Source organism: Emys orbicularis, chromosome 10, assembly GCF_028017835.1.
Source record: "Emys orbicularis isolate rEmyOrb1 chromosome 10, rEmyOrb1.hap1, whole genome shotgun sequence".
Lineage (NCBI taxonomy): Eukaryota > Metazoa > Chordata > Testudines > Emydidae > Emys > Emys orbicularis.
This window is the reverse complement of record NC_088692.1, coordinates 32,610,451-32,623,580: the sequence shown is the minus strand read 5'-3', so window position 1 is coordinate 32,623,580 and position 13,130 is coordinate 32,610,451. Positions and strand designations below refer to the sequence as shown.

Sequence of the window (13,130 nt, the reverse complement as noted above, 5' to 3'; positions counted from 1 at the left end):
AACTCCCTACAGCACCGGCTGATGACTAAGCTTTATGAGCAGTCCCCCATGGCTAAACATGCCATTGCCTACTCAGCTGTCCAAGCTCTTTCTGGCATCAGGAAAGAGGCCATCTGATTGGTAAGGTTTTGAGACCAGATGTGAAGATGAAGAGACTCCCATGGCTCAGAGGAAACCAGTGAGTTTCAGATCTAGATCAGGAAAAGGGGTAGGGAGGGAATGCACCTCTGAGACAGCTCTATCTGGAATGTCCATTTCCTCTCCAAAGCAAAGAGATGCTCACTTGATGGAGATGAGGCCAGGAAGTTCAAAATGGCCATGTTCAAACGAACTGTCTGCAGAGCCTAGTACCAAAATCTCAGCCAGGTCTCGTTTCTGAAACGGCTTGTGTAGTAATCTTCACCTTGGCACTAGCACCTGCTGCAGATGTGATGCAGCAGCACAGAATGCTGTCCTGGGAGAGAGACAGACTGCCAAGGAGAGGAAAAGGGAGGGGGGTTGGAATCCACCCAAAGGGGCAGCTGGAAAAAGCTGTTAGAGGCGGAGAAGAAACGAGGTGCTGAGCTAGAGGATAAACTGGGGCCTGGGTCGAAGGTAAGGTGATAAAATAAAAGAACAGGAGAATAAAAGTATGGGACTGGGAAGTGAGGAGGAAAAAGAAAACAGGAAAGGTTTCATGTCAGGACAAGCAGAAAAAATAGACCCGGGTATGTGACCAGGTGCTGTTGGAGAAGGAGAGTAGAGGGGGGGAAAAATATACAGATTTACCAGAGAGTGAGTCTCGAGAAAAAATTGAAAGGAAATATAATTGGTGAAAGAGGAAATTGATCAAAAAGCTGTATTAGATGGAAACAGATCCTGGAAGCAGTAAAGAGAAGCACACCCACGAAGGACCTAAAGTACATGAACAGAGAGAGTGACTGTTGGAACATCTGTTGATGGAATACAGTTCAAAGGTGCCTAATGGACGAGCAAGGGCCCCCTAGGTGAAGAAACCCCACTTGTGGATAAACGGTGAAAAGAGGTACAGCCACAGGAATATCGAATCTGAGGAGCACTTCAGGCTGAAGAGAGGAAAAGAACAGGACAGCAAGAGTGGAGCTGGACTTACATCCAAGGAGAAGAAAATTTGATTCTTCTCTGAAGTGACACAGTATATTGTAGAGCAATCTCTTTTGTTCATAATAACAATGCATTTGGTATTAACTGTACAGCATGTAAAAGCTCACAAAGATTAATGAGTTGGTATCCTATAGTTTATTAGTATACATAGTAAGTCTTTGGTAATGGTCTATATTATTTATGCTCCTGGTACAGTTTTGGAGTTTTCCCTTAGAAAATTCTAAAAATTTTAAATTTATCCTTTTTGTCTTAGTTTTCCTCTGCTTCTCCTCATAGTTCGCATAGCCTAGTCAGGTCACCACATTTGCTCTGCTGTGTAAGTATTGATGTAAACTTGAGAGTAGCCCTCTGTATGATGCATAACACAGGAGAAATGTAACAAGGCTGCAAGGATGGCATGACTTTTCAGGGCTGTGCAGATTGTGCATATCAGAAGTGACTGTAATGATTGTGTTTTTACTTAGTCTGTATTACTGATTAATATCCTCAGTTCAACAATCCTGTCTTCCTGCCTTGAAAGGGAAGCTGAAGTCTCATTCAGATCTGACTTGAAAGGTGGTTAAATTTCATGGTAGCTTCTGTATTCCCCATTGAAATGCAACTTCTTATAGCTGTTTAGTGATTGACAAATGATATCCCTTGTGACCGAGTGAACTGAAATATGCCCAATATCTCAGAAGAAGAAATCTATTAACTTTTTATTAAGATCCCCCTGAAGAAGCTGCTACTTTTATAGTCAGTAGTGCCACCAAACTGTTACCAAAGAGGGGAGGGCATTAACTACAGAATTTTGTTTAGATTCCTTGTCTCCAGTAGCTGCTTATTTATATTGTTATGTTCACAATGTGCTGGGTGATGTCCAAACATAAGAACACTGGTTCCTGCCCCAGCTAGCTTTCTGAAATACAGCAACTTTCTGTGAGCTACATCATCCACCTTCAACAAAAAGAGGAGATATTTGCTGTTAAGCAAAACCAAGCTAAAATTTCATTAAAGTTGCCACAGCAGTTGCTCCATTCAGGTAGTACTTTAATGCTGGCTCTTTTAAAATATTGGTTAGTATCCCATTACTAAATGAGGCAGAAAGAAGGCATGTGCAGTGGCTGTGATGTGACACATGGCATTTGAGGTTTGGAGTTTTTGTTCCCTTTAAACAGAATTCCTCTGAACACGTCCAAGGTCAAGACGAGAGTGAAAGACTTCAAGGGTGGGTGTGTGTTTGGGTATACATACCTCCCCACAGCCAGCCTGGCAAGAATGATATTAAAAGCCTGCATGGAGAGAAATGGTCCTGCCCCATGAAACTGCTTGAGCTGTCAATCCTGGTCCTGCATCGGGAATTCATGAAGGGATAGAAATAAGATCTAGGGGAAGGCATAGTCTGCCAGTGGGGCAGCACAAAACCTCTCTCCACTCTGCCAAGGAGAGGAACTGGTTTGTGACACCTGCCAGGAAAGGGTTCATATTCCCCTTCTAAAATAAGGGACCCACTCTGTTCCCCAGAGCACAAGGAGCTACACTGCACATCCAGAGACAAAAGGTATGTCTACACTGCAATTAGACACTGGCCTGTGCCAGCTGACTCAGGCTTGCAGGGCTTGAGCTAAGGGGTTGTTTAAGTGCGGTGTAGATGTTTGTGCTCAGGCTGCAGCCTGAGCTTGGGGACCTTCCCACCTCACAGGGTTCTAGAGCCCAGGCTCCAGCCTGATCCTGAATGTGTACACCGCAATTCAACAGCCCCTTAGCCTGAGCCCAAGTCAGCTGGAACGGGCCAGCCACAGGTTTTTAATTGCAGTATAGACGTATGCAAAGGGACTGCTTCGAGTAGATCTGAAACAAGGGACTGCTTTTTCTGTCCAAAGTCAGGTAAACTGTTGTGATGAGGAGGTATAGGCACTGGCCTGTGTCATGCCCAAAAATCTGATAAATCTTGCTGACATCTGAAAGTGCCCCCAACAGCTTAATAATTCCCACCATAAGAGTGTGACAGAAGGGGCAGGAGGAAGATGACTTTAGCAGTAGTGTTTCAGATGGGTTGGATGGAGTAAAAGGAAGAGGAAATAACTTTCACTTCATTAGTTTGGAACATCGTAAATATGAGCCAAACTCTGCTTTTGGATATTTAAACATTAATGTGACTGGGAGTTGTGTGTGGATATGTGTGCAGAATTTGGCTCATGGTTTGGAAATGTATGCTAATGTGTCTGTGCAAAGATTGATCCTGCCTATACGAATGTCTCAAATGCCTAGACATGTAAGTGTTAGGTGCATGGAATCTGGTAAAAAGAAGTGTGTGTTGGTCTGTCCATCTCTACAGATCATGTGGCTGCATAACACTTCATGCAACTAAAATAAACTTTGGGGTGACCGCTTTATTAACAAAATAAGATATGCTGACTACTTTTTTGGCAAAAGTTTTCAAAAGAAAATAGACTTGTGTGAAATGCACATATTGATCCATATTGCTTGAGAGAGAGACTGTTAACTGTTAATGACTCTGGAGGGAGCGCTAGCATCTTGACATAATTGTTAGGCGAAATTTCTTGTAGGTTTGTTTCAGTTGTTGGCAAAGTCGATCTATAATGTATGATACCTACAGTATTGGTTTATTGTACACCTTTGAGTTGTCTCACTCTCTGTTCTCTGAGTAGATTATTGTATAATTAAAATTAATAACAGATTTTCTTACAAAGAGGTGTTTGAGGGAGATCTCCAAATTATATGTCCAGCAGCCCCAAGAGGCAGGAATTCCTGAAGAGACACTGGGTGTGTGCCAGGCAGCAAAAGGCACGTGTGCTTTGGGGCTTGGTAGAAGACAAGGCCGGGAGGGTAGAGCCAGGCTGAAGTTTGCTCAGCTTTTAGCAAAATGAGAATTGTGTGGGCCGAAAAGTTTCATTTGGGGACTTTTACTGAGGTTTGGCCCATTTACCATAATGATTAATACAGCAGATTTAGTTTCCTTCAGAGGGTCTGAGCTCATTCTGCCTGTGTTTCTCACCAAAACACTGCTGGTTGCTATGAAGTCCTTGAGCAGCTTTTGTCAGTGAATCAATGTTTTCAGTACCTACAAGTTAATACTTGGGGGCCTGCAATATTTTGTGAAATGAAAAGGCTGTTCATGTGAGATTCAGCCAGGAAGATGATGCATTCTCCAAACCCTCTGGAAACAGGTCACCCCCAAGTCCACAAACAGCTCTTGCTCACTCTGTCTGCTGCTTTCGGCATCCGTTGGGGGATGTTCTGTACTTGGTTTTTTGGATGCTGTAACACAAAGAATGTGTTTGCACTAGGAAGGTGGGGCTGAATTGAGGCAACCTAATGCCCTATGCGCACAACCACATGCTAGTGAACATTTCAATAATTAAAGCTATATTAAGGTTAAAATAGCTCAAGACAAAAGAAGATCTTGAAAAAATCAAGGTAATTCAAGGAACTAGAAAAGCAGACTTCACTGTCTAGCCAGTGGAACTTGCCAGGTGTGAGATGACTCAGACTAACCCTCCCCCATTGCCTGAGAAGCAGCTAGCCCAAGAGCCTCATGGCCAGATTTTTAAAGTTGTTTAGGTCCTAGTGGGATTTTCAGACACTCCCAGGTTCCTGTCTCCCATTGATTTCAATGGGGGTTAGGAACCGTGGTATTTCTGAAAATCCCACTATGTGCCTACTCTGTATCTTATGATGCTTAAATACCTTTAAAAATCTGGTTCTCTATTCTGTACAATTGCCTCTTAATGACAGATGCCCTATCCATCTGTCTAGGTTCTTGTATTGTCCCCCAATACCCTAGTATCTGAGCGCCTCACAATATCTAATGTATTTATCCTCACAACACCCCTGTGATGCTAGACCATACTATTGTCCCCATGTTACAGATGAGGAACTGAAGCACAGAGAGATTAGTGGCTTGCACAAAGTCACACATGAAGTCTGTGGCAGAGCCCAGAATTGCAGCCAGGTCTCCATAGTCCCAGGCAGTGTCCTAACCACTGGGCCATCTTCCTCTACTATGTCCACATGTACTCACACCATGATAATGGCAGGGCGGTCTACCCTCCCCCTTCTCTTTGGGTAGGCTGGGTTCAGATGGGCTGGGATGTTTCCTAGAAGAGCTTGGGTTCAGCTGCTATCTTCCTGTGCTGGGAGCCTTCTTTGTGACCATTGATCTATGATAACAGCTGTGCAGTGAACTCAGGCACCTACAGTTAAGGAACAAATTGCTACTAGAAGAACACTTACATAGTAAACATGCATTGCCGTTGAGAAATTTTAATTTAAATATGGGGTGTATGTCTATAGATCCATTTCCAATAAAGCACTGTAATTTATTGTAATGCAAAGCATTACATTAAAGTCTTCAGCCTGCCTTCAGAATTACTTTTAAAAAAAAACAAAAAAAAACCCAGTATTCTGTCCTGTAGACGATCTAAAGTGCCTTGAACTTTGCTATCAAGTTGACCTACTAGAACTGTACACTGATTCTGTAGGTTTAAACTCCAGGGCATATTCTTATACCTGTTCCAGTAAATGTTTTCCAAAATACATGCTGTGCTGGATTCTTAAATCTTTGGTCATTGCTCTTAGCTTGAGTCCAGGAAGAGCGCTGTCAAAGTTTAATAGTTCTTCCATAGATTTTAAGGCCAGGAGAGACCTTTCTGATCATGTGAGCACAGGCCATACATTTTCACCTGAAAATTTCTGCATCAGGCCCATAACTTCTGGTATCTTTAAATCGACTGGATGTTTGTTTTCAAAAGTGATGGAGAACCCACCATCTCTCAAGGTAAATTGTTTCTAGGTAGCTTAATTACCCTCACCGTTTAAATTTATCTCTTAGATATGCCAAATAGATTGAGATTCCTAAGTCTCATTGCCAGGCACGTTTTCCAGACCTCAAATCATTTTCTGAACCCTCTCCATATTTTCAACATCCTTTTTCCAGTGTGGACACCAGAACTGGACACAGTATCCAGTAATGGTTGCATCAATGCCATGTATAGAGGTAATGCCACCTACTTATTCCTGCTCAGTATTCACCTGCTTCTAGCAATAGATCTGCATTGTTGGGTCTAGAAGGTTATTGAGCCCTGACCTCTAGCCCCACCCCTCTAGCACCTACCAGAGTCAGATCCTTTCTGATTGCAAATGGTAGTGCTCCCTGTGGGAGTTTGTCTTCTTGGCTGCCTCAGTTGTGCTGAGTCACCGAGCTTTCTCAGTGGCTTTCCAAGAAAGTCTGGGCCAAAATCTGACTACTTTGGTCAAATTAATCTCTTTTCCATAGTTACTCTTTCTTGCTGGCATTTGCACAGGAAACAGAATGTTAGTTGTTTAATTGATCTCAGGGTTGGTGGCATTATGCTGAGGCCTCCAAGACTAATGTTTGTCTGAGGTTTATTTTATCCCTCAGAGTTAAGGGTGATCCAACCCGATTTTATTAGCTCTCTGTTCAAATGTGTATATAATTTTCTCCTTTTTGCTGGAAGGACCGGGACTGCAGTAGATGCTAGGGTTGCTGTGACCGCAGCATGGGGAAGGCAGGGATTTCCTTGCTGGAATGCCTCAGTCTATTTTGGAGCTGTGGGATTTCTTTGCCTGCTCTCACATTTGGAATAGGGACAAGCTCATCTTAGAGGGTCAGCTTGTCTACACAAAAGCTTAGTTTGTTGCAAGCTGGGATGTAAATCTACCTCACACTAGCCTGCCATGTACTAAACATGTGTGTGGACCCTGCTGCCACACACTCGAAGTTCCCTAGTGCACTTTGATATACATCTGTTTCAAAGAGGGGTATATCAAAGTGTACTAGGGAACTTTTAGGGCATAGCAACGGGGTCCAGCTAGACCCTTAGTGCGCTATGTAGACGAGCCCTAGTCCACACCAAGGGGGTGTAAATTTCTAATGCACACCAGCATGTTGCTAACTGAAAGTTCTTCAAGTTACTGTTTCTATGGGTGCTCCACCACAGGATGTGCCCACACCATTGTGCTGTCAGTCAGAGATTATAGTCAGCAGTGCCTGCGGGTCCAGGCCTATGGTTTATCATCAGCACAGAGCCATTACTTATACCATGTTCTTCCCTTTTGGTTTTTCAACTGCCCCAAGAGTCTTTACAAAGCTCCTCTTTGTCATCACAGCTCACTTATGTCAACAGAGAATAAGTTTTCCCCCTCTCTGGACGATCGGCTCCTTAAGGGTCACTCCTTCCTCAAGGTCCAGTCAGCAACCAACAAGGCCTTGTTTCATTCCCTGGACCTTCCTCTGAACATGGACATGTCCTACCCTAACACTGGTACAGCTCATAGACTTTATCAGAGTCACTCTGGACTCCTCAACTGTCAGGGCTACCTACTTGCAGACAGATTCACTACAATGACCTACCTGTGGACAGGTTCACCACAGTCTCATCTCCACACTGCAGCAGAGCCCACAATCTAAAGCATACCTCCGAGAGTTCTCGACTCTCTCAGTTGGTGGAAGGACCCTCTCAAGGTCTGTGTGAAAGTTCTGTTTTTGCATCCGCCCCCTTCAAGGGTGATCACTGTGGGTGCATCCCTGCTGGCTAGGGGGGAGGCCAATCTCCAGGGCAAATGGTCTACCCCAGGAACATCCCTCCACATCAGCATTCTTGAACTCAGGGCAGTTTGCCTCACATGCCAGTACTTCCTTCACAACATCATGGGCCTCTCAGTCAAGGTAATGTTGGACAACAGAGCGGTAATGTACTAGATAAATGGTCAAGGGAAGCAAGATCTCAGTCCTTATGTACAGAATCACTAAAACTGTGGATCTGGTACATATCCCATCTCATACACATTTCTGCGGTCTACTTGCCAGGCCTGCAAAACACTGCAGCGGATTCCCTGAGCAGGCACTTCCACCAGGACCATAAGTGGGAACTCAGCAACTCAGTCTTTTTCAGAATATTTACCAGGCCTGGGGCCTTCTGCAAGTGGATCTCTTTGCAACACCATCCGATGCAAAGTGCCAACACCTCTCCTTGAGGAAGGGGTATGCTTGCTACTCCATAGGGGATGCTCTCCTAGTGCTTTCCTAGTGCCATTGTGCCTGAGGCAAGTGGTGTGGTTCCTGGATCTGCTTCGCCTCTCCCTACTAACTGCTATAGGCCTTCCTCTCACAGTGGATCTCCTGACACTGTGGGCATAACCCATCCCAATCTTTCATCTCTGCATGTCAAGGCCTGGCTCCTTGATGGTTCCTGGACAAAGAATTGGGCAGTTCTCCTGAAGTTCAGTCTGTACTCTTGAACAGCAGGAAACCTGCCATGAGAAAACTGCAGAAGTGGAGGTGTTTCCACATCTGGTGTACTCATTGATCTGTATCTGCCTCTGAATTTCTCCTCATGGATGTTGTTGATTAACTGTTAGATTTAAAAACACAAGGTTGTCACTGAGCTCCGTTAGGGTTCACTGGGCAGCAATTACAGCCTTTCTTCCACCAGTGGAAGGATTTATGGGCTTTGCTTACCCTACCATAGTCATGTTCCTCAAGGGTTTGTTGTATCTGTTTCCTCATGTCAAGGACTCCATGCCACCCTAGGATCTTCATCTGGTTCTCAGTGTTTTAAAGAACCCTCTGTTTGAACCCATGGGTACTGTTTACTTCTCCACCTGGCCTTCAAGACTTTATTCCAGTTAGCCATAACCTCAGCCAGAAAGGTAGGAGAGCTAGGGGCGCTCATGGCAAACCCTCTTTATACTACCTTTTACTGTGATAAGGTGACCTTATGCCCCCATCCTTGTTTCCTGCCTCAGATCTCTTCAGAATTCCATATCAATCAGTATATTAGTCTACCAATATTTTACCCCCACACTTAATTCCTCGAGGGAGGAGGTTGTCCTCCATTCTCTGGATGTGAGAAGGGCCCTTGCCTTCCACCTCAACAGAATAAGACCTTTCAGGGTTTCCAATAGGCTTTTTATCGCCTTTGCCAAGAGAATGAAGGAGCAGCCAGTTTCCATTCAGACTACTGAAGTCGGTTTCTGGGTACACTCTAGCTTGTTGCAAAGCTGCTGGAGTGCATCCCCCACCTTGAATGACTGCCCATTCCACCAGGGCCTGTTCCACCTCTTTAGCCCTTCTTAAGTTCATACTCACATTGTGGACATCTGCAGCAGCAACCTGGTCCTACAACCACACGTTTGCCAGGCACTGTGATATCTTAGTTGCTTCCAGATATGGCCTTTTGTCATGCTGTCCTCAGAACTGTGCTGGATCTGCCTCCTCAGCTCCTGCCTCTGTTGCATTACTGCTTGGGAGTGGAGCACCCTGAGGGACAATAACTTGAAAAGGAGAAGTTACTTACCTGTATAGTAACTTGAGTACTTTGAGATGTATTGTCCCTATGGGTGCTTCACCTCCCACCTTCTTTCCACTCTGCTGCAGAGTCTTCTGGGCTACATAGTTGAGAAGGAACTGGAGCGGCTGCAGGTCTACATCTCCCTGTATACCCTCACACTGGAGCACAAGGATGTATGGTGCATAGGCACAGACCCGTGGGCACTGCTGACTAAAATCTTTGATCAAGAGTGCATAGGCATGTGCACATCATACAGTGGAGCACCCATAAAAACAAAACCGCTCAAAGAACTCATTATTGTGCTAGTAAATAACCTCTCTTTCCTTAGTGCATGTTAATGTAGTACTGTTTGAAATGGGACTACATTAATGCACACTAGCAGGGTCCACATAGGCCAGTTAGTGCGCAACATGCTCATGTGCATTAGAATTTACGCCCCTCTGATACAAACTAACGTAGCATGTAGTCAGGCCCTTACTGCATTGGAGGCTAGTGCAGCACAGACTCATACCCCAGTTTGCTGTGAACTAAACATGGGTAGACAAGTCTGAGTCTGTCAGAGTCTCCGGGTCAGCAACAGTTCAGTAACACTGCTTAGAGTTTATGCCTTACATATCCATGAACATACTATCTTAGTGGCCTTAGTAGACTCTCTTGTTTTATTGGAGATGTGCAACAAAATGCATTGAAGTAGGGTTACAAGAACCCAGGGCATGTTTTCAAGTGCTCAACCAAGTGCTAAGGAGAGAACCTGCTTCTATGTTTGAACATTTCTTTAGTGTGCATCCCCACAGGGCCTTAGAGTGCCTTGTGCATTGTCTCCCTCTTGCTTTTGAACTGTACTGTGCTCTGAGTGCTTGTCTGAAATGCTAGCTTTTTCTTTGCAGACTCAGCTCATACAGATGGTGATATGGATGCTCCAGCATCGGCTTCTCATCCAGCTCCACACATATGTCTGTTTGATGGTGCCCCCGAATGAGGAAGATTTCCGAGCTCAAGATGAAGACATGCCCTTCACTGCCAGAGTTGGAAGCAGAAGTCTAAGCACTCCCAATGCTCTCAGTTTCGGCTCCCCAAGTATGAATACACTTTCTTTTTCTACTGTAAACAAGTCTGTATTGTCTTTTAGAGATTAACATAGGCCATATCTAGAGTAGGAGAATAGGTAGTGTTATATAATGTGATCGTCAATGTGCCTTAGCTAACATGATTTTAAACAGACTTTGCAGTAAGTCTAGGTAGGGCAAGTCATATTTAACAGTGTGTTAGCTGATCAAGGTCAGCCCTGGGCTGGAGAACCAGGAATTGGTGAACATCTTGGCTGCCATTAAAGCTCTCTTATCAAATGCCTGCAGGCCATTCTAGTCACCCAGTTCTTGATCACCCTCTTCCTATCTGCTTAGTGCTGACTGTCTCTTCCCATTCATTCTGTCAAGAAGTCCTTTTATGCATCCTTCGCAAGTGACCCAGGTGTTCTTCCAGATAGACAGCTGGTATCTCCATGGACGTCCATAATCGGAAACAGAATAGGGGGAGTTTTAAACAAAATGCTTGCGAGAAAACATGTTCCAAACAGCAGTGGAATCGTTGGGTTATAGGCGATTGTCTTTAAGGAAACACACACGGATACTGTGGCTGACAAATGTTTACAATTGCCAACTCCCTCTCTTCTCACTTGACTCCCCCAGCTCCTCCCATTGCCATGGTTTGAGGTCAGCTCTGGGAAAGTATTCTAACCAAAGCCAAAATGTTGTGCTGAAGTCCCAAATTGCTCAAAAACCTTGTCAAGGAAACTGAAGTGTGTGTCTTCAGCTGCCTGTGTCCTGCGGTATTCCCAGAAGCATGGTTGTTAATTATGGGGCATTCTGCAGGACATTATTTCTCTGTGTTATAGCTTTCTCTGGGTTGGGATAATGGATCTTATCAAAAAGGACTTCCCTGAAGTGTTTGGAGTTAAATAGGTATTAAACTTAACCCAAAGCAGAGATTTAAACAGTCTGAATAAATATAGTTTCTTAGGTTTCACTTGCATGGCTTGTTTAATGCCATAATCCTGGTTCTCCAGTTGTCAATAGTCATCTGGGAAAAACAAAAGGCGACAAGTGAATTTTTAGTGTGGGAGTAGGAGGAAGTTTTGAGGCCTTCTTTGCCCCTTTTTCCCCCTTTATAATGATGGATAAACTCACAATTTTTCTTTTTTGTTTGCTAGGCATCTTTGACAGTCATATATAATTGTTGTATTTATAACTCCTCCCAGCAGGTAGTTCTGTGATTACAGCATAGCTTCCTTGGCCTTCTCTTTTGCCCGTACCTACCCTCCCAACTGCTCTACTTTTTCTCATTGTCGCTTCATGTTGTTTAAACTAGAGCTGTCTGGGAGTTTTCTGGCCAAGTTTTTCAGGGAAAGTGTGGTTTCTCCAGAATTGAAATTTTCCACAGGAGAAATGTTGATTTTGTTGAAATGTTTCTATTTTCCACCAGGGAAAATCAAAACAAAATGTTTCCGCTCTGTTTAACGTTAATCTCTGTGTCTGCCTAAGCCATCACAGTGCCCCATGAGAGTAGTTCACATACCTCATGTCCCCAAATCTCCTTATGGACTGGTCTCTCTGCATCATGATCATGGGAGGCTTAGTCTGGGGCTTGGAAGCCTGGCCCATAGGGGAAAATGGGGGCATGAGGCACTAGCTCTGGGGTTTTCCCAATGGTAAAGAAGGAATGCAAACCCTGTCCCAGCAGTTCCCATTCGTAACTTCCCAATGCCAGTGCCAGCACTGTTTATTATTTGTAGTCTCGTGTATTTATTTCCCACTCCTCCACATGTTGCTGTTTCATCTTGTTTGCTATACATCACCAGTTTATAAAGCTCATTAGATATGTTGTTTCTGCCTCTGTATTTAATCACGCTCATAGTCCTATCAGATCATAAGAATGGCTCTACTGGGTCAGACCAATGGTCCATCTAGCCTAGATGACAGTGGGGTGTGCCAGGTGCTTCAGAGGAATGAACAGAACAGGGCAATTATAGATTGATCCATCCGCTGTCATCTGGTCCCAGCTTTTGTCAGTCAGAGGTGTAGGGATACCCACAGCTTGAGGTTGCGTCCCTGACCCTCTTGGCTAATAGCTATTCCTCCATGAACTTATCTCCTTTTTTTAAACCTAGTTACACTTTTGGTCTTCACAACATCCCCCAGGCAACAAGTTCCATAGATTGACTGTATGTTGTGTGAAGTATTTCCTTATGTTTGTTTTAAATGTGCTTCCTGTTAATTTTATCGGGTGACCCTTGGTTCTTGTGTTGTGTGAAGGAGTAAATAACACTTCGCTATTCACTTTCTCTGCACCATTCATGAGTTTGTAGACTTCTCTCATATCCCCCTTTAGATCATACTGTTATTCCCAGAAACTGAAACTTACCTCCTAGACAGCATGCCTTGGATGCATTTGCAAGGAGTCCACCATCTGGCCAGGAAATGTGCAGATAGCTGTGCAGTCCCCATTTTCAAGAAAATCCTGATGTCCCAATAATATTTTGTATGTTGCCCCAGATTACCCATCACTTGTCTGCAAACTCAACAAATTGGCCAAGAGAACCAGATTTCCTGTCCTCGTCTAATTGTTTGCAGGCAGTTCCCATGTCATGTTTCCAAGCCCCCTTTCTTTGCTATACTAAGCTGATTAGTTTGCTTG

At 44.2% G+C, this 13,130-nt stretch overlaps 1 protein-coding gene across 3 annotated transcripts in view; it reads left to right on the top strand.

The window, feature by feature from the left end:
* NPRL3 (NPR3 like, GATOR1 complex subunit) overlaps positions 1 to 13,130 on the top strand; it is a 116,689-nt gene that overhangs the window by 76,405 nt on the left and 27,154 nt on the right. For all 3 annotated transcript variants that reach the window (XM_065411686.1, XM_065411685.1, XM_065411687.1), the window contains one exon: positions 10,325 to 10,514. In XM_065411686.1, the coding sequence (XP_065267758.1) occupies positions 10,325 to 10,514 (190 nt within the window). The remainder of the gene's footprint in view (positions 1 to 10,324; positions 10,515 to 13,130) is intronic.